Below are 22,741 nucleotides of genomic sequence, written 5' to 3'. Positions count from 1 at the left end.
CCTTTTGGTTTCTTTTTCCTCCCCTCCTGTAGCAGTCAAGGTTAGGATCTTTATTTCCTTTTTCTCTTCCTTGCTTGGTGTTTGTGCTTTGCCTACTCTTTCTCTTCTTCTCTTCCAGCGTTAGTATGTGAGCTTTTCCCCGATGTTTTTGTTGTGTTATTGTTTAAAAAAAAAAAAAAAAAGGTAGAATTATATATATATATATTTTTTTTTATAGTTTAGCTCATTTTGATTAAGTCTGCTGGAGTGATACAGTGCGTTTGCTGTCATTTAGTACTTTTTGGTTGTTTCCTTGCTGTTACCATGTCAGATAAACCTCCTGGTTTCAAGAGGTGTTCCAAATGCGGACAAAAATTTCCTCATTCAGATGCACATACATTGTGTGTTGATTGCCTTGGCCCTAAACATCTGCGGTCGGCTTGCTCTATCTGCAACAGCTTCAACCCTAGGGCAATCGCCGATTGCAAAAATAAGTTAATTCTTAAGGGCCTCCTTCCTGCTTCAAGTTCCTCTCCAGGGGCTCAAACCCTCTCCAAGAGTGTGGCAGGGTCTTTCGACCCCAAGAAGCACCATCATAAGTCCTCGAGGGTGTCTTCATAGCCACCTTCCAAAACTCTGAGACCTTCTGATCTGATGGGCTCAAGATATCAGACCCACATCTTCTCCGGTAGGCCCAAAACACTCTTTGGATCCAACTGGTACTTGTCTAATTCTAGTTCTCCTAAAACTACTCCTTCCACCTCAGATCTTAAGTCTATGGATCCGATAGCTAGGGGTCCCACACTGGTGCTGGACATTGGTGCTGCTTCTTCCCTTGGGCTGCAGCAAACTCCCATCAGGCACACCATGTCAGTGGCTTCTTCCAGGTCTTCTAGGAGAGTTTCAGAGGTCAACATGGACAAGGATGATCAGGAAAATTCTCAAGACTCAGATCCAGTTGTGGGTCTTCTCTGCTCTGTACCCTCTGGGATCTGCAAGTGTTTCCCTCCAAGCTTAGTCTCCTCTGTTCCATCCTTCAGTATTGCAGTAGCCAGCCAAGCGAGCCAGGGTCTGGTATGAGGAGCGACCCGTCCTCCACTCCGACCATAGCCTTGAATTTCTCTGCTCCAGTGTAGTTTGATCACAGCAGGTCTTGGATCTGGGATGTCCCTGTCAGATACAGGGGGAGGGGTTCAGCTCCAACTTTATTGGAGCAGTCTCTTCCTCTCAGCGCTTCTGCGCTGGACAGCTCGAGTCCAATTCAGCATGTAACCCTAGGCTCGGGGATCCCTGCCCTCTCTTCTTTAGTAGCCTCAACTCCTGTGGAACTGGGGAGGACTTCCCAAGGTCCCTCAGCATTCCAGGTTGTGGAAAGGGCCTTCTTTGGTCATAAATATCTGGTCTCTTTGAGCTATGACCCTTCCCGCTGGCTTCCCTTGGATCAGAGACTTGTGCCTGCCATGCCTGCCCAGAGTCAGCCTATCCAGACTAGCCTCCAAACTCTTCCCTGAGAGGGAGTCCCCTCCTCTTCCGAGACCTCCCCTGAGCATTCCACAGAGGAGCCTCCCTTGTAAGAGGCCATGCAAAAGGAGGCACATTAACTTTTCTTAACACTTCTTTGGAGTCCATCGCCCAGGGCACAGATTTTGATGAAGGGAAGGATCCCCCAAGTCACCACCGGAGGATGTCTTCTTTGGAGACATTTTAGAGATGCTGAGGCAGAGAGGTGGTTGGTCGGCCCAAAGTCCTTCCTCTGAAGAGTCCGTGTTTTTGGAGGCTTTCGGGACATGCCCATCTACATCCTGGGTGGTCCCCCCAGTGGACGAGCTCATGGATTTTGTGTCCCACCAGGCCTGGAAGGAGCTTGGCTCTACTGAACCAATTCCCAAACATCCAGAAGTTTTTATCTCCCCCAAGGACAAACTATATTGGGCCAGTGGTATTCTAGTTGATGCCATGGTTGTGGCAACAGCTACCACAAAGGAGCTAGCCTTACAGAGCTTCACTGTCCATCTGCCGAACAGGTAGTCCAGAGTGATGGACAGGTTTGGTAAGCGGGCACCTATTTTGCTGAGAGCGTTAAACTATGTGGCACACTTTACTCGATTACAGTGGGAACTGGTGAAGGAACTTTCAAACTCTGTGGCAGACATCATGTCGGCAGAGGACTTAAAGAAGATTTCCCTCACCGACTGACAGCTGTTTAGCCCTTCTACAATTCTTCCATGAGGCTTATCTCCCACTCCACAGAGGGGGCTTCACAGGCAGCCAGCTCAGTCATTGTTATTTGTAGACATTCCTGGATAAGGCTTTGTGATTTTGCTGAGTTCTTTAAGACATCCTTTGTCAGTGCCCCATTTGATGGGTCCTCCCTTTTCAGACCATCTGTCAAAGAGACCTTAACCTGCAGTGAATAGGAAGGGAAAATGTTGTTTGCCATTGGGGTCATGTTTTCAGCTCCTCAGTATATCTTTTCTGGAAACCAGCACAATGGAAAGTAAACTTAGTTCCAGAAATCTCAGGGGTCTTCCCAGGATCAGCACAGGGTTCCTTTTTCTAGAGGCAGAGGAGGGGGTTTCAATGAGAGACACTGCCCCAGGGAGCAAAGGGCAGTCTGCAGAATCAGGGTTTCTGGGACCCCTTCTCTGATAGGCCCTATCAGCACTCCTGAAGTGCTGCCTGACTGCTCATCTCTGGAGGCAGTCGTGGGTCATTTTTCTCTGCATCATACCACCTGGACTGATATAACGCAAAACAGATGAGTGCTAAGGATTATATCCAGAGGTTATTATATCCCCTTTCTCCTTCCTCCACCAGAGAGACTCCCCGATGTTTCACCCAGTCAGAGAGAGAGTGCACAGTAGCAGAAATTCTAAATCTACTGCAAAAAAAAAAAAAAAAAGAATCATCCAAGATTTCCCAACCGAACAAAAAGGATTCAGAAGTTATTCTCCCTTCTTTTTAGTGCTAAAGAAAACTGGGGACCTACAATCCATTTTGGATCTAAGCAAACTGAATTTGCTCATAAAGAAGGCAATGTTCTGAATGGTGACATTCTAGTCCATTTTCCTGCTGCTGTGGAAGGATGACTGAATGTGCTCAGTGGACTTAAAGGAAGCATACTATCACATAAAAATAGACAGATGCTCCAGAAGTCATTTGTGCTTTGGGTTGGGAGACAGTCACTTCCAATTCAGAGCTCTGCCCTTTGTACTCAGCACAGCCCCCAGGATGTTTACCAAATGCATGGCAGTAGTCACAGCTCACCTGAGACTGAAAGGATTCCGGGTGTTTCCATATTTGGATAACTGGCTGTTCACTGCCCCAACCAGGCATCAACTACTCCAGGCCAGGGATTACTTCTTCAACTTTGCCAACCACCTAGGTATCACCATAAACCTGACAAAGTCACAACCATCCCCAGTTCAGAGTTTAGAATTTACTGGAGCTTCCTTGAACACAGTGAACCAGATTGCAGCTCTCCTCACTCATCATGTTAAGTCTTTGAGAGATCCTGTTCGAGCTGTCTTAAACCAGCCTTCTCCACTGGCAAGGATGATACTTCTGGCTCTAGTATCGATGGCAGATGCCATTCCCTAAGTCCCTCTAGCAAGGTATTTTATGTGAGTACTTCAATGGACGCTGTCTACTCAATGGTCTATTCTTTACCAGCCTCTATCTGTTCCTATCAAATTGACTTCTGTTTGCAGAAAGCATCTCCAATGATGGTTGTTGTCACACGACCTGACAATCAGCAGACCTTTCCTTATTCCTTCCCCCTCAGCCATAGTGGCCATGGACTCTTCCCAGTTGTGGTGGGGGTGAGGCATTTCACGCAAAAGATGGTTCAAAGGAGTGGGCCCACATCGAGACTAGGGTACATATCAGTGTTCTGGAGATGAGAGCAGTTGTCCTTATATTGCAAACCTTTCAGGACATTCTCCCTCTAGGAACTATTGTGATTCACACAGACAACATGTCATCAGCAAACAAGGGGGAACCTGCTCTTAGCCGTTGTGCAGAGAGGTCATGAGGGCCTGGGAATGGGTGATGTCTTTGGACCATTTTCTACTTGCAACTCACATACCGGGGAAATCCAACGTCCTGGCAGACAAGCTCAGCAGGTCCATTCTGACACCTTACAAGTGGTCCCTCAACCAGTCAGTAGCAGAATTGATATTCAGCCACTGAGGCCAACCCTGCTGTGACCTGTTTGCATCCCCCCATAACAACAACTGCAACAACTATTTCACTCTGATCCCCCTTCGGGGGAGTCCCTGAGGGACGCTCTGGTTCATGATTGCCCCGGTCTCTTCTACGCTTATCCCCCTCTGCCCTTGATCCCAAAGTTTCTTCAGAAAGCAAAATGTCTGAAGTCCTCGGTAATCCTCATTGCCCTATATTGGCCTCATCAGATTTGGTTCCCCTTCCTCTGGTTCCACCTAAGTATCCTCCATGGATACTGGAATCCAAACAGGACCTCCTTTTTCACCCAACAGAGGGTTTTTCACCCCAATCTGATATCCCTCAAACTGACCACTTGGTTTCTGCACTTTTAGTAATTCTTCGAAGGTCCAGGCTTGCTTTCCCTGTCCAAGACATTATTCTAGCCTCCCAAAAACTGGCTACCAAAAAAGTGTATGGGAGTAAATGGAAGAGATTTATCTTCTGGGCCTCTAAAGAAAACATTGACCCTTTTTCAGCTCCAATTTCAGCGATCCTTCTCTTCCTTGAATCTCTTTTTCAAAGGAGGAGTCAGTTTCTCTACTATGAAATTTCAATTGGCAGCCATCTCCAACTTCCATTCGGGTACTGTTTTCAGTTCCCCTACAACCTCCAGACTGTGCAAGGCCTTCTTGAAAGGAATCTTCCTCCTCAGGCCTCCAGTTAAAGATCCTTCCCCTCCATGGGATCACAGTGTGGTTCTACAAGGCTTAACTCAAAAACCTTTTGAACCAAGTAGTGGTTGTGACTTAGTTTCGTTCATTCAAGACAGTCTTTCTCACTGCCATCACTTCAGCAAAGTGAATTTCTGAGATCCAGGCACTGTCTTCTAAGCCTCTCTACATCATTTTCCCAAAGATAGGGCATCCCTTCATACTAATCCCTGTTTTCATGCCCAAGGTAGCTACAGAATCCAACCTCAACGAAACCATACAACTACCAGTTTTCTTCCCAAATTTTTGTAATGAAGGAGAATGTTTGTTACATCTGTTTGATGTTCATAGGCAGTTGCATTTTTATCTTCATAGGATGAAGCCATTTCAAAAATCGGACCAGTTATTTGCATCCTTCTCTCATAGCCGCCTAGGTCAGGTGGTTTCAAAAGTTACTCTTGCTAAATGGATAACAGACTGTATTACCTTGATTTATGCTAAGAATGGATTACAGTTACCTCATCCTCTTACGGCCCATTCAACTAGGTCTATGTCCACCTCATCTGCCTTTTCTTCCAGGGCATCTTTAGATGATATCTGTGCTACAGCCACTTGGTCAAAAGATCATACCTTTGTCAAGCATTATAAATTAGACATTGTTTTCAGGAGCAGAGCTTCCTTTTGTTCAGCAGTCCTTCGTCATACCCCTCCTAGAGACAACCCAGGAGTTGTGTACTGGGGACTCTAACACAACCGTGAGGAAGAATGAAAGAGACATCAGATTTATAAGTTATGTACTTAGCATAACTTGGTATCTGTGTTGTCTTCTTTCATGCCTCATTGCCTTCCCTCCCACTACCCAGTACACTAGAAGACCTGGAGAGAACTTTTTAGGAACTGATGTTCCTAGTTTTGAGCCTCAGGTTCTTAAGGTGTACTTCTTTCCTTTTATTTTTCTGCTCTCTTTCAGCTATTTGGGCAGCAAAGTCAATCTGAAGGAGTTAGACAGATGACAGTGCATTATGGGAAGTGGGAGGAGCTCGAGATTTGGATCCTAGTCTGTAAAAATGCATCCAAGTCGGATCCGTAACCCAACCGTGAGGAGGAATGAAAGAAGACAAACCAGATACCAAGTTATGGTAAGTACATAACTTATAATTGTATATGGTTCAAAAATTCATATTCTCCTTTTAACTGTTAGACCTAATGATTGTCAAACTGATACGCTTTCTTATTTTTGTGATATACGTGAGCAAGCAATGGACATAAGGACTGATTGTTGATAGTATTTTTTTCTTATGTTACCAAGAAGAAAATCTCACAGGTAGTACCCTCAATTTTGTGGCTGGAAATAAGTATGGTATATTCACATACATGCCATGCCTTTCTTCTTCTCCCACTGCTTACCAAATGTGTAGTCCATGTATTTGCTGATCTCAGAATTCTGACAGCCTGCAAATGTCTCTTGCAGGGAGTTCCTGTTTTCAAATGCCATTAAGTTGTAAACAAGAAATGATGTCTTGGTATTTTTCTTTGCTTCCTTTTTTTTTCATTTCAGTCAGATGATTTTCAACATCTGACTGTGAAATGGGAAGTGGGTAAAACTGAAAATAAAGTACAATATGAGAAACAGATTTATTATAAAAAGTGTTTTTTATAGCCTTAGAGTGATGCTCGGTGGAGCAATTCTGTTATAGTCTATAATGAGCCTTTTCATTCTGAACTGGTTGGGCCCTGTCCACAGTATCTGCAGGTTCTGGGATTTGTTCCTATTCATTGCTATTGGATGCCAATCTGTCACCTTAACCCATTCTAATCTTTCCCATTATACCAGTAGGGTAAGCCTGAGTAGGCAGCTCCATTCTTTTGAGTTTGGGGCTGTAACTTTCAAATCTTAACTCACTTGTACTTCAGATTCATTTCCATAAAAATCAAAACACATCATTTGCTCAGCAGCTTAGTTGTAACACTAAGCTTCAAAATATTTACTTCACAGCTGATTTTGACAACTTCCTAAGTGGCCCTCTAAATTTAGCTTTAAAAATATTTTTCTCCTATTGGACAGAACAGGTTGTTACAATTTTCCCATTTGGTGATGGTCCATTTTGCAGGTAATTTTATCAGCCAGAATGATTCTCAGGGCGCCATTTGCTATCCTCAGAGTAGACAATGCAAAATTGCATATGAAAAAAATTCAGCAATATCTCAGGAATCATCAAGATCAGAATCAAGATTCATTAGAGATCCCCTTCCTTTTGCTTGTTTCTTTCATCAGAGAGATTTAATGGTAGATCTCATAAAGATCACACTAGGTTAATATTTTCAGCAAGCATCTCCAACCTCTTTGGCCATTCACTTAGCCCTAAAGTTTTTTTTAGTTCTTGCAGAAACTGAGCTTTCACCGTATTGCCTCACATAACATTACATTGTTCTGGTACCTACACTGATACAAAATATCAGTAGGTCAGCAGGTAACTTGCTTTTGATGCCAGGAAGATCAGAAAAGGCCCTTCTCCAATGACGTACTGATTTCATATCAGTAGGTCAGCAGGTAACTTGCTTTTGATGCCAGGAAGATCAGAAAAGGCCCTTCTCCAATGACGTACTGATTTCCGCATCAGAGATAAGTTAGCCATAATGAGGATAGACCTCATTATCAACTAATTTGTATGTCTCTGTATTACATTTAGTACCACAACGTACAGCTTAGTGATTTTCTGCACATTGTGGTAATAAACAACTGCTCATGTAGGCAGCAGCATTCTCTTCCGACACCCACTGGCACTCTCCTATACACACAACATGAACAGACAATCACACACCAATCACTAACCTGTCTGCCCACCTGTTTCCCCACCCCATAGTATTAGAATTACCACTGTGACATTTATCTTTTAAGCCCTCGTGGCTAGTGTATCCCCTACACCCCCCCCCATCCCTGTACTGCTGTTGGTGCCATTATGTGACATCTGATCACAGTAATCCCAGTGTCTAGTGGTTCCCCCCACATTCATTTATTTACATTTGTTGACCGGGAGAGTCCGACTGGACACAGGTCCGTTTTCAGCAGAGGCCTGGGGAGAAAAGCTCCACATTAAGTATTTGCATTATACACTTAAAAAACATAGCATTTAAATATAGACATTAGTCCAGTTAAGGATGCAAGGCAAGAAGAATACAGCTGTAGAACATAGTACAATTTTAAAATATGGTGACATATACTAAACATGGTTACAAATGTAGTTGAGATTCATCAGTGAACAATTGATGCAATCTGTTTTTGAGGTACATAACAGCCTAGCAGTTGTTGGTACAAGAAGTTATTATTATCTGGTAGGTAGCCTCGGAACATGAGTAGCCAAGCTTCCTTAAGAGTAGGTTGTTGATATGGGGCTGAGAGAGGTAGTGGGTGGGGGGAGTAGATGGTATTAGAGGAGGGGTTGCAAGGGCATATCTGGCAAGTTTTGAAGTTTGATTTTAGTAAGGATTTAAAGTGGGTGCAAGAAGTTATTGAGGATGGGAGGGAGTTCCAGAGTTTGGCTATAGTGCAGGAGAATAATGCTTCTCCAGCAGAGTTAATGGCTCTTGTGACCTTAGGAGGTTTTTGTGGCTGGATCGTATGTAGTGCTGTTGGTGGCACTTTTAAGAATAATTCCTGATGGTCTAGTGGATCCCCCCCCCCCAGATTCCTATACTGACATTTGGTGCCATTACAGCACTGTAAGTAATAACTGAAGTCATCTTTCTGTTTTCTGTCAAACGTCTTTCAACACTTCTCTCTGTGCTCCCTTTTGCCAGCTGTCATACCTACTGTTTAAAAATATCCTATTCCCTTTTATAGACACATAATATCTATAAATATATCCCTTTCCCATGTTTCTCTGGGTTCAGGTCAATGCTATGCCTACCTCTTGTAGTATCCATTTTGAATTAGCTGTATAAGGCTCACAGGCAGAATATGAAGTTATCCAGAAATGAGTATTATACAATGACTAGTCATTAAAATTCAGAAACGAGCATGCTGATTGGTCAGCCCAACCAGCATGCCCGTTGTAAATCAAGAATATACCAGTGGAAAAAAAGTCTGTCACCCGGACTTTCTCCCATTACCATATGCTATAACTTTTAAAGTTTTCTTCAACTAAAATGAAAAAAATAAATAAAATCAGAAATCCAGACTGCCAGAGGAGTGTGAGACAGTATGAAGAAAACACTAGGAAAATAAGATATATTATTTAAAACTAAAGAAATGTACCTGATTTTCCTTGTATTTTCTCCATCCTTTCTCCATTATTATTATTATTAAAGCCTCACATCCCTCCTGTTACACAAATATGCAGAATACCAGTGTAGTATAGCAAAAAGGAACAAAGTGTGCAGAGATTTTTTGCATTTCAAAAAGCAAGGACAAATTCACACTGCAACCTTCAGATTCGATCCAGCCCTAAACAATAATAGCTTACTTAACAGGTGTAGCTAGAAATTCAGACAGTTTCTGCACTACAGGAAATAAATACAACTGGTTTCCATAATTTGGGCACTGTTTTGCTGATGCTCAAAATACTTCTTTTGCAATCATTAAAACAGCTAGACTTTTGAAACTTAAGAACAATCCGCTTAGGTGAGAGCAAATGTAAGATCAAGAGGTATACCTACCAGAAGCAACAGCGTTGCCATCATTTTTTTCATGTAGTTATTTTTAGATTGTATCATACCTGTTAAGTGTCTGGGGGGAGAAAAGGAGCAACAGAGATCTTTTCTCCGTTAACCTTACTCAGCACTGATGTACTGCATAAGCGTGGAAACAAAAGTCCCATATGCATGCGCAGTACATCAAGAAAGCATCAGGATACTGCTGAAACATGCAGAAGAGCAGCACACCACCTTTATTCAAGGACGTTACTTAAGAAACTTAAGTAACTTTTTTCTTAAATAATATCATTGTATAATAGCAATAACCACATCTGGTGTGGGTAATGCTAGATTTACCCACGGTTGGCTTTGTTTGGTCACACGGGCTTAGCCCTTGTGACCGGGTCTATATTATATTCTCGAAAGCTGACTATGTTGAATCCGACATTGTCAACACGAGAATAGCGAAAGTGCAGAACATCGAACAGGTAAACAGAAATCTCCGTAAGGGAGATTTTCATTTACTTCAATGTAGTGCGGTCTCGGAGTTGGTATACTTAAGTAGCAGGACCCCCGCCTACACCCTTTAGTTTTTCTTTTAATTATTTTTTAGGAACATTTGATGTTTTCATAGTTCGATCATTAAAAGTCCACCTTTAGTGATTCGAACTATGAAACCTTCGATGTTCTAATATAGACCTTTGTGACCAAACCATGCCAACCGTGGGTAAATCTACCAATCTCTACACCCAGATGAGGGTTATTGCTATAATAGCATATGAACTGGAAATAAGTATACCTCTAAGATTGCCTGCTTGTCATTTTCATGGACTTAGTATTCCAGTCATTAGACTTATAAATAATAAGGCAGTAAAATTGATTAATGCCACTAGGCATCATCAGGCAGTAGGGAGCAATATTTATATTTCATTATTCTGGAGTACACTTTAATATCTTTAGTATTTATTGCTATTTAACAAATGAAGCAAGGAGAGGTATGGGGAAGCTCTTCTGCTATATGTTCTAGGTTACAGTCTCTCAGTATTTTGGGTTGTGAGGAAACATCTTACAGAAATTAACAGTTTATAGTTACGCTCTGAGATTTGTTACTGATGTACTGTATGACACCCATCATTGTGAATCATAAAGGACTGCCCTAGGGCTAATATTAACAGACTATCTGTTTATTTAGCTAAGTTTGCATATGAGGTATTGCATCAGAATACTCTTGCTGGTTTGTGTAAATTGTTTCAGTCTGCAAATCTGCTGTTGATTCAAATGACAGATGTGTCCCCTAATGATATGCAGAGACTTAATAATAGTAAATCTCAAAAACTTAACTGTTGGAGCACTTGTTCTCTCCAAGAATTCTTTGAAGTTTATATCTCCTCATCTTAGTTTGTATGTCTGTAAATGAATAGTCTAAAGTTTTACTTAATGTAACATAAGTGTTTATGAATTTTTGTGACATGTTTCTGTATTTAGTGTTTGTATGAATTCATTTATGCTCTTGGTATTTTGAAATAGACATTGTCTATTTATTTATTTAACATTTGTTGACTGGGAATGTCCGACTAGGGTAAACCCTATTTTCATTGGAGGCCCAGGGAGAAACACTCCAGACGCATGTCTTTGGAATGTGGGAGGAAACCCATTAAATGTAGAGAAGACATGCAGTCTCTGCACAGAAGGCACCCCCGCTGAGAATCAAACCAGATAACCTCTTGCTGTGAGGCGACAACGTTAACCACTGTACCACTGCACCACCCAATGATGAAGTAAAATAAATTTGAATCCTATTAAAAATGTTTTTCTGTGTTTTGCCTAAAGTTATTGCTTTCAAGTCATCTGTAAATATTTGCATTAGTGGGTATTCTCCTTCCTTTATTTTCAGTGCTCAACTATTTTTTTTTTACACATAAAGTAAACATACCCATATTATCTATGCATCCATTCATTATTGGATTACAGTATGATTTCTTTACATCATAATTTGAACTATTCTCCAGCTTTATACAAATCTAGACTCTTCATAACTGTTCCTACTTTATATCAAATGCTTTGCTCACATATTACTCACACTTGTTTCCATTTCCCCTTTTCAGTCTTAAAATTATTTATTGAGTTTCTTCTACTGCCCCATCTCTTCCACTGTTCTTTTTCCCAGTGTTTTATCCATCCCTGTAACTAATATTTTATAATCGTACTTTAAAAGTATGACTAATCTCCATGTATCTTTTTCTGTATAGTGTTTTACTTTTTCTTCACATGTACTGTGCCTTCCCATTAATGCTTTTTTTTTTTTTCATACTGTTACTGAAAACATCTACCATCTGTTATGCTTGCCCATCTGTTAACACTTAGTAAAATTCATATCCAGTCCCATCTGGCTCTTGTGTGGTTTCTATTTTTATTTAGAATTAACTTACTTTTTTTGATATTATCCATTTACCCCTTTCTTTACTTAACATTATTTTACAGATACTGTTTTTGCTGAGCCAGCCCTTTGGCATAGAGGGATAAAGCCCCTACTACAACACAGGTAGTTTGAATTTGATAACTTTTTCAGGCACCTATAGGAGCTGTCAGAAGTTAGAATTGAACAGCTGCTGCCAGCTCACCCATCCTGGGGTGGGGGAGGTAGTGGCTCTGTCTCACCAATTGCATGAGACCTAGTGAAAGCAGGTGTTACACCCCGGTAGTAAGGACCTAAGGAGCACAGCCGCTGTGGTGTAGACACACAGGCCAAGGGAATTTTGTGTGCAGAGGTACACTCCCCTGGGAAGGCAGCATACAACAGAGCCTGCCAAGCTATGAAAGAGGAGAGGATGCTGCGCCTGGAGGGGGAAAAGGAGAGAGTAGACGGCATCATGGGACCAGTAAGGTGACCTACTCCCTACCACCCAATTCTCACCACTTTGGGAAGGGATAGACTAGTAATGCCTCCTGGGCAGGAACAAATGGGTCCATAGGTCTCTTAACTATCCCAGGAATGCTCGACTCCCACCCTGCAGAACTGTGGGATAATTGGTTGAGGAACAATCAGATGAGGTCCTGAGTGGGTGGGGGCAAAAAAAAAAACTTTTTTGCTCTTTCTGCATCATTTAAATTTCCTGTTCTGTATAGCTTTGATATATTCATATGCAAAGTTGTATAGTTTTTTTTTTGTACCAAACAATGTTTTGTCTTACTCTGTTTTTAATAATATCAGCAATAAAAAATTTTGTGCTTGGTAACTCTGTTGTCAGGTACACAGACTTGTCACTCATGAGGCTGGACAAGGAGAGGTTTACATTGAGTTGTCTTTCCGGCAGCAGAATCTCTGACTTTGCAAGGACCATATTACTCTTGAAAAATACATGATGTGGGAGTTGTTAACTTCAGAGGTAGAACCATATGGGAAATGCAGCAGGACATGTCAGAACTTTCCATTAGGTTACAAAAACAGGTAAGACACCAGTCCTAAGTGGAATCCTTCCTTCACCTAGATACAAAGAAAACATAATTGGCTTCAGTAACTTGTTAAATAGCTGGTATTCCTTCCAGGGGAATCCAGTATGTATCAGCATTGGATGAGATACTCAACAGTCCAGCTTACTTTACCAAGGATATCCTGCACCACTTGTTTCAAGCCCTTTACATACTGGCTAAAGTCTTGGCTGCTTACTTATTTCCATTTTAGGTAAAGTTTGATGGACATTTCAACATGACTAAGATATCAGTCCCAAAATCGCCTGTATGCCCTTGTCCTCAGATTGCAACTTCTGTTTCTGTTAAAAGTGTCTTTCAATGAGGACCTCTGAGAAGAGTATTGTTACCACCTTGATACTTAAATACTGTATCAAAAAAGCTGCCTTTGCTTCCCTTCAAACCAGCAGACTTGAAAGACTGCTCACAGAAAACCATCTTACTTATAAAAGTGATGTCTGGCTGGCCAGCTTTGGAACTTCAAGCAGTAACATGTAAACCTTGCATATCTTTTCAAAGTAAAGAGTCTGTAAAATTAATTCTTTCTTGATGCCTAAGGAGGTATCTGCTTTCTCTCTGTCAGTAGACATGGGTTTATCTTTTATATATGATAATCAGTGACACCTGAGATACTTCACCTTTTCTCAAAAAATCTAACCAATTGTGTGTCGTTTATGAAGGGAAATATGGACCTAAATAGACAGCTTGCCATATAGCCTTTTGTTTTAAATTTAACAAAAATAGTTTAGGGTCATTTTAAGACACTGCATTAGAGCTGCTGCTGTTCAGAAATGTTTCCACTGCAGACATGTGAGAAGCTGCAACAGACTGATGTCAAGCACTAAATATTTCAAATTGGAGGCCAGGTGTAGAAATTACAAGTTTGATGGAGTTGTGGTGCAGGGGATTGTATAACTGTGCCACTGAATTTCTTCACTGCTTGGGACTGTACCCAAATGTTGTAATTTACTGTAGCAGTGACTCTCCCCAGAGTAAGGTGATAGTTATAACAGTTCATCATTCAGGGAGAGGTCATTGTAGATATAAAGGTATGCATCCAACACCCTGCTGTTACTGATGTACTTGTTTATATGCTATTGTTATTAGATTCTGTACATAGTTCATGTTACTTTCACTCATTTAAGGCTGTAGTTTATCTACCATATGTTCTCATCTACAAAAATGTTTCTTGCTCAAAAGAAAGTACAGTTGTGTAAAATCTTAACATGACAGTAGATGTCCTTCTCTTCACTGTTGCAGTATTCCTTATGTAAGAGATCTGTCAAGAATAGCCCAACATCTGTCCAGTGTACCAAAGCCTTTAGTGTTTACAGGCATTGTACATCACAGTTATGCTCCCTATGTAAGGTGTAGGGCATAAAGGGGACACACACACTTCAGAACTGAAAAGCCCCATGAGGAACATAATGTCCCTAGGAACCAGCAGGAAGGAGGAGAAAGAACATGATCCCTGGGCAAGAAGAATAGGACACAGCAGAGGGGGTAGGAGAGAGGGCACAGATACTGCAATAGTGAAGGATATCTACTGTTATGGTAAGATTTTACTCAACTGTACTATGTCCTTCCATATCACTGTTGCAGTGTTCATAACCTAAAAGAGAGTACATAAGCTTAAGAGGAAACTTGGGAGGAGGAAGGCACTGAAGAACTCTCTATAAACCCATGCCAGATAGCCCTGGAAAATCTAGCTCCTGCGCTGGAAATAACATCCAACTTGTAGTGCTTAGTGAAGGTACACACAGAAGTCCAAGTAGCAGCCTCAAGGGTGGAATTGGTAGCCAGTCCTTTGAAAAAAAGCAGCAGCTCTGGTAGAATGAGCCTTTTCACAAGAGGAAAAACATTTACCATAAAAAGAATAACAAAAAGAAATGTCCTTAGAAATCCGGGATTAGATGGTTTACTTAGAGACAACCAAACTGAAAGACCTGGGATAAAAAGGAAACAAAAAAGTTGCTAAGATTGTCTAAATAATGTCTGTTTGTGCAAATCCAAGGTGTGAAGAACCTTCTCACTGGCAGACTGCAGAGAAGGAAAAAAGTAAGGCAAATTAGTAGACTGATTAAGAGACAACTCATTGACCACCTTGGGCACAAAAGGATTTGTACAGAGAGACACCCTGTCTTGGTGAAAAACTAAAAAGGGAGGAAAAGACAATTCAGCCTGAAGCTCAGATATTCTCTTAGCTGAAGTAAGAGCTAAAAGAACAGTCTTCAAAGTGCAATGTTGTAAGGAAGCTGAAGCAGCAGGCTCAAAAGTAGCCTAAGTCAATTTTTCAAGGACAAAATTGAGGTTCCCCAGAAGGCAGAATAAGCTTCCTGTGAGGCCTGATATAAAGGACACTTTTAAGAAATTGTTTCACTTGAAGTCTAGGAGCTAAGGGCAGACAAGCAGAAACTGCTGACAGGTGGGTTTTAACTCAAGAATATGCCAACCCAACCTGGAGCAGATTACACAAATAAGAGATAAGCATAGAAACATGCACTGAAAAGGGATATGGGTTTTGAGAGAGGCACCAGACAGAAAATCTCTTCCATTTGGACAAATATGATTTCCTGGTAGTGAGTTGCCTGGCCTCCTGCAGGACCTGAAGCACATCCTCAGAAGTGAGGTGCCTGAAATGGATCAAAACCCTATTACCCACAGCATCAGTTGAAGGGTGGACAAATGATGATTGGATAAGAGACCACTTTGACTTGTGTGAGAAGGTCCTCAAGGTGAGGTAACTTGTGGTGATTGCCCCTGGCCAAGTGAGTGAGAAAGAAGGGGAACCAAAATTCTCTGGGCCAAAAGGGAGCCACTAGCAAGATTTTGGGAAATCTTGTCTGATCTTTCCCAATAACCTATGAAGCAGGGGAAGGGGAGGAAAGGTGTACAGAAACATCCTCTTCCAAGGAAAAGACAGGTGTTCACTGTCCAAACCAGGGGACTTAGCACTTGGAACAGACTAGAGGAAGTTGGCTGTTCAGAGGGGAGGCAAAAAGATCTACCAGAGGAATACCCCACTGATGGACAGTGCTCAGAAACACACCTCTGTGAAGCACCCATTCATGAGTTTGTGTGCTGACCTGCTCAAAGAGTCTGCAACTGTATATAAATGTAGACAGCCTGAAGAGTCACTTGATACTTGACACCTAGATCAAGACCTAAAGAGTTACTCTGCAAAAAAGGTGGTAGTAGTACTTTGTACCCCCTTGCTTGCTGACATTCCACATCACTGTATTGCCTGTGAAAACTTTGATGGGCCTGGGATGATGGAGAGAGTATGAATGGCCTGAAGATCTAGAAGTAGAGCCCTCATCTCCTTGATGTTGATGTGATCTGACCTTTGATAAAGAGGCCAGAGATCCTGGACTTTGATAGAGCCAAAGAAAGCTCTCCATCTCCTGTTTGAGGCATCTGAAGAGAGTCCTTAAGTTGGGACTGGAGACAGGAAAAGAAGACCCTGATTGAGAGAAATTTGATGAACCCACCACTGAAACTTGAGCTTGGCACGGAGAAGGAAGGGAACTAGGAAGTCCAGGGGGTGAGAGTGTTGAAGCCACGCTGATATGAGGTACAACTGAGGATTTCTCATATGGAGCCTAGCCAGAGGCACCATAGGAATGGTGGAAACCATAAACCCAAGGACCCTGAGAAAATCCCTGGGCATGACTGAAGCCAGAGGAAGAAGAGACTGGAAAAATGCAATCAGAGACAGGGCCTTGGCGCAGGCAGGGATGCCAGCATGGGAATGGTCTGGAGCCTGCAACCAAAAAAAAGATCCTGAGTAGGAGTCGAGACAGATGTTTGAAAGTTTATAGTAAACCTCAGATTCCGCAAAAGAGAATTAGTAAACTGGAGGTCCTGAAGAACCACCATTGGGGATGAAGCCTGAATGATCAGATTGTCCAAATAAGGAAAGATTTGCACCCCTCTCACTGTGCAAAGGGCAATGACTGAAAGTAGTCATTTGGTGAATACCCTTGGGGCAGTAGAAAGGCCAAAGCAGACAACTGAAAATGTGAGGAAGAAACGGAGAAATGCAAAAACTTCCTGAAAAAAGAGATGGATGGGGATGTGAAAGTAGGAATCCATGAAAGTCGGAGAGACCAGAAATCCCTGGAGAAGATGAAGAGGGAATAAAGTTGGAAGGGACCACATCTAAAAGGAGAGGCTCTTTAGAAAGGTGTTGAGCTGAGAAAGGGTCAGAATTGATCTTCAGGTGTCCTCCTTCCTGAAAACCAGAAACATTCTGCAATAAAAAACCCTCCCTTCCTGGGCAGGGGGCACAACCTAAATGGTGCCCTGGGCCAAAAGAGAATAAAGCACCTCTGGAACGAGAGGAAGCTGTTCCTGAGGACATTGAGGGATGCCCAGAAAGGAAGAGATTTCCAAATCATGAAATACCCCTGGAGGATGATGGACAGAACCCAAGAGTGTGTTGTAATCATTAAACAATTTGGAAGGAGCAGGGATAAATGAAGGGACAAGGGAATCTGGCCAAAGGAAAAGGGAAGTAAAGTGTCGAATGGAACATGGCTTGTATTGAAAAGGAGGTGTCTGTGTAGATTTAGCAGGGGGTATGTCTAGAAACCTTTTTACCTTTGGGTGGAGGATGAGACTGCCTGCGAACAAAGTCAGAGTTGGAAGGGTAATTCCTCTGAAACTTAGGGATAGGAGAAACAAAAATATGTTTCAACTCTTACAGAGCTTTGCCCTTATCCTGGAGGGATTTAAAAGTTCAGCAGAGCCAAAAAGATATTTATTATCCGGAGGAGCCTCCAATAATTTTGCCTTAATGTTATCAGGCATGGCCTGAAAATGAATTCAAGAGTAACGCCTTATAACTGAACCAAAAGCAGCAGCCCTGAAAGAAGCATCAGCTGCATCATAACGACACTTAATAGTGACAAGCCACTTAAGTGGAACCCAACAAGGAAAGGGCCAAAATCGTCCCTTCAGAATCAAGAAGACGGGAGTGCTAAAACATACTTGGTCATAATAGTCTGGTAATTAATAGCCCTAAAAGTCAGGGTGGCAGCAGTACAGACCTTTTTACCCAAGTAAGCACCTCAGTAGAGGGCAGGAGCTTGGAAGGTTTATAAGAGAGGACGTACCACAGAAGGATCAGCAGCGGGGCATTTGCAGACAAATTTACAATCATCAGGCACCTTGTAAAATCTGTCAGGTTTCTTAGAAGCTAGGGGCCAAGCATCAGGGACTACAGAAGATGCTGTAAAGGTATCCGAGTGGGCACCCAAAACTGGAGGAACAGCAGAAGGCTTGGGAGACTAAATCTGTAAGAGCTCATAATACCTCTTCTGATTATCAGAAACCTGAGAACAATCCCATTTAAAGAATTCCATCATACAGGAAATAGTGTCCCTAAAGGGGAGTTCTTCTAAAAGGGAATCTGGACTGATAGAATCCTCTTCCTCAGACAGATAGTCCAAGGGGGAAAGGATCTAAGAAGAGTATGCTAAAGACTCTTCCCCAGAACCCTGATCCTCATCAGAGGAATCCTGCTCCTTAGGTCACTTAAGAGGATTAGAAGGCCAATGAGGGGCAAGTACAGAAACCCCTTGAGGGTTTAAAGCCATTAAAACATTAAACAAACCTTTAGTAAACTACTGCCATTCTTGATGGGGATTTCATTTGGAGAGAACAATGTTTGATTTTATGTTTCGCTTTCTGCAGGATGTCCACATGAAAACCCTAGGAGGGTTGGGCCCTTGTCAACTCTATAAGTGTAGTAGGGATCTCCTCCTAATCTGTGGAATCCCTCTCGGTCCCTACAATATAATCAGCCAAGGGTCCCCCTCAACATCTGGAACAGACATTTGAAAAGCCTCTGAGGACGTGTGAGAAGTCTGATCCATGTTGGCCTCCGTGATCACGGCAGAGGAATCCAGTGCAAAAACTGGATGATCCACCAGGCTTTCACCAACATCTAGTGAGACATCTGGGGGAGGCTGGACAGCAGCCATATCAGACCTGAGTTTTTTGGCCTTTTCTTGGCCAGCGGTTGACACTCAGGATGAGAAGCCTTCGCCGTAGCACCTTGAGCCAACAACTTAAGACATTGGTTTTCATGGCAAATAGACAAGGGAGGAGAGGAAACTACATAGGGACTTGGGGACAAATGCTTGGCAGTCAGAATGTTGCTTATGGTCATGGGAAATACCCCAACAGAAGAGACACTGTTTATGATGACTTTTTTGGGGAATCTGCCTCCCACACTGACATTTTGACATGTAGACCAACAACACTAAAATAAAAGAAGATAAGAAAGAACCACAACTGGACACTTACCTAAAAGCAGGTTGTAACCAGCACAGAAGAAGGGCATTCAGAGTGGCAGCAAAGAAGTTCTGAAATGTGTGTGTCCGTATGTTACCTTTTATGCCCACGCCTTGCACAAGGAGCATACATATGACATGTACGACGCTTGTAAAAAATAGACTTTGTTATACTGGCAGGATGTTAGGTTGTCCTTGGCAGGAGATCCCTTACATAATGAATGCTTCAACACTGATATGGAATGACATCTAATGCATACAGCTGTGACTGTCAATAATAGCACAAAACTAGAATTAGCCTACATAGGAAGGCAATAGATTCAAGAAGATTAGGTGAAACATATAGTTTTGCTGATTTATAACCCAAATTAAAGTAATGCAAGTTACTGCTACAGTGACCTCTTTCTTGAAGATTTACTGTTATGGTGAGTGCACTGCACACAGTTGTACCTTTAGTGGTGAAGCATCTAACTTGAAAGCAAACAAAAACACTGGAGTAGATATTTTCTGTAAATAAAAATGCAGACTGAACATCACCTATTTTTTTCTTGTAGGAAATAATACTGTTGTTTAATGTTTTGGCTTTTTTTTGGGGGGGGGGGTACAAAAAAAACCTCAGTTTGAAGTGTGTCTTACTTTGGTGTTCAAACCACTATATTTTAATTAAAAAGTGCATGTAATTTATTTGCAGCAACAACTCGAGTTGTTGGAAATAAAAAGGGGATTTTTACTCGTCAACGGCAGCCCAAAGCATCTGCATTTGTCCTAAGAGATCGGTACTGGAAACTTGCCAATGAAACGGGTCTTCTTCCACAGTGGATCAAGTCTGGTTATAATCTCTGATGGGCTATCCCTGAACTGAATAAATTAACAAGTTCAGACTTTAAGTGCCTTAAACAATGCTCAGAATTAAACATGTTTCCAAAAAGTCTATGGCTACTGTAACAAAGTACTGATAAACTGTTATTTAATAAATTTAGATTTTCATAATCAAAGACTATGAAATTTCTGCAGCAAGAGGAAGTGCATTGCTGAACTTCACTGTTGGAACTGAAGTGATTTTTTTTTATTTATTTATTTTTTTTATTAGAAGTGTTCTGTACCTAGGGTTGCCAGCTTTCTTTGTGGCTAAAACCGGACTAAGGTCACGCCCCTTGCATCACCCATAACCCCGCCCATTCCCACCCCTCTCCCACCCATGCCCCACCCATTTTGTGACCTCATCACGACATGGGAACGCCCTCTTTTTCTATTCTGGATGCCTGCTTTCAGCCAATTTCTCCCCAGTTGCCATAAACACAGTTAGAAACTCTCACTCTGCATACTGTCTTGTGCTTTATTCTACAGTTATTACAGATATTTGGATTTAATTTAAAATATTTATTTCAAATTTTATAGCACAAACTACTGATACACATATGCCAAACAAAGCAATATAGTCTCACAATAAAACAGACTTAGCATTAAAACTACTCTGCCTTTAAATCTCACATTCATCTAAACAGCATTGCACATTGTTTTCCCAAGTTTGGGATGATAACATTTTAAAATGTTCTAAGAAATGACAGTATTAACAACAATCATATCTTACATCAATAACAGACCTGAAAATGTATAGCATGGTCTGAAAATACATGTTTAGTATAAAACAATACATAATGACACAATTGGTCTTGCAGCTTTTGAAAAATGAAGTGTAATATTGTATATTGAATTTTACCTCACCCATTCTTCGAACATCTTTCAGTAGTATTTATCATTTGTACCATTTTGAATCAAATTCTGACAGGTTTTGTGCTTCATTTTTAATGGGAAGTGTGTGTGACACTGATTCATTGCCATTCTATGTTTTTTTTATTAGTGTCGCTTTGGATTGCTTACTCTAAAACGGACACCATTCCTGTCACACACACACACTTAAGAAATGAACCAAATCCCAGATGTTTACTTCTTGCCAATCCCAAAGTATATACAATTATATAAATTAGCCACACAGGAACGATAACCTTAGCCACAATACTCAATAGGAACAAGGGAAGGTAACAACTTCCTGGAACACTACCAAGCTTTCTGCATACACACCATTACTCCACTGAAGCAAAAACTTGAATTGAGCAACTTCTGGGCATTACCCTCCCTATCATAGGCGACAACAACTAGAAGTCATCTCTGTTATATTATTACAGTCCCCATTGCTCTCCTTTGAAATACCACTGAGTCTTACCTTAACTCGCATATGCTTTTTGTGAAGCCTTGGTGTGCCTATGCGGCTACAGGACTGAACCATCAATCACAGAAAAAAGGGGAGTGTACAAAGTACACAAAGCTCATACCAATATTTTAGAAGAACGAACAATGAAGGATTTTCATCACAAACTGTAAGTAAGCGCAACAAATGGAGAATGGAAGACAGGGACAAAGTGCCGTTGGAAAGGGGAGGCGGAAAACTAAACTGGACAAAAGAATGCAGATCAAGTGCTTAAAAGGTTAATGAAGACTGAATTATCCTCATGAGATATACAGAATGTTTAAACAGCACATGCAAAGCTGAAAAGGCTACAGAGCTATGTCTGTTGATGCAAAAGGAGAAAAATCCAAGGAAAGACAAACTGTAGGCCAAGGAAAGACAAACAGAGCCTGTAGCCTACAGTACTACTCATACCTCTCAACTGTACAGATTCACAGAATGTCTAGATTTTTACCTCAATTTTTTTTTCATAAAACTGTGGTTTTCTGGCAAATTTGTGGCATATCATTAAAGATTTCAGTTAAAAAATAATGACATACATTTGAGTTTCAGGCTTTATACTCTTCAGAAAAATAATGCTAATTCAAAACCTGTTACTATATCAACTTTCTGTTACTATATCAACTTTCTAAGTAAAGTTTGTAAAAGAAATACTTAAAAAATGTCCTTATTTTGTGGCCTTTATCCCCCTTTTATGTATGGCTTTGTCCAGATTTCTTGTTCTAAGAGGTTGAGAGGTATGACTACAATCTAACATATGGATTGTGCAGACAATATTTAATAAGATTGTCCAAAAAAAAAAAATCACCGATTCTTACTCCCGCTTCCTTGAGACATCTCAAGCAAAAGATCAGGCAAGCATTGCAAGTCTAAAACCTAAGGAAAAAAGCCAGCAGTGAAATGTGACCCATTACACAGAGCTAAGAGCAAGAACTTAGAGAAATACAAAAAATGTATTCCAAAAAACTTACATCCAGCACTTCTTGGTCACAATCATTTGAACTTCAAAGCCAGATGATGGCCATTGAAATGGACCTCTATTGCAGCAGCACACCAGACAGAGTGGTGCTCAGCCATCATAATAGTATCCTTGGTGGAGTGACCTACTTGGGACATTCTTGACCAATGTAATGGAACACACATACAAGGAATTGATTACATTTTTTATCATATCCCTTGCATGAATCATTCAGAGCTTTTCTGTCTTAAGGAGAACAGATAATTCAGAAAGCAGAGAA

At 41.4% G+C, this 22,741-nt stretch overlaps 1 protein-coding gene across 2 annotated transcripts in view; it reads left to right on the top strand.

The window, feature by feature from the left end:
* GUSB (glucuronidase beta) overlaps positions 1–20,250 on the top strand; it is an 875,001-nt gene extending 854,751 nt beyond the window's left edge. For both annotated transcript variants that reach the window (XM_044054225.1, XM_044054224.1), the window contains exon 12: positions 19,947–20,250. In XM_044054225.1, coding sequence (XP_043910160.1) covers positions 19,947–20,098 — 152 coding nt within the window. In that variant the 3' untranslated portion in view covers positions 20,099–20,250. The remainder of the gene's footprint in view (positions 1–19,946) is intronic.
* The last annotated feature ends 2,491 nt before the right edge of the window (positions 20,251–22,741 follow it).

This window comes from Protopterus annectens, chromosome 13.part0, assembly GCF_019279795.1.
Source record: "Protopterus annectens isolate FY-2018-M chromosome 13.part0, PAN1.0, whole genome shotgun sequence".
In the NCBI taxonomy this organism is placed as follows: domain Eukaryota; kingdom Metazoa; phylum Chordata; order Ceratodontiformes; family Protopteridae; genus Protopterus; species Protopterus annectens.
The sequence above is the reverse complement of the archived record's forward strand: the minus strand, read 5'-3'. Positions and strand labels throughout refer to the sequence as shown.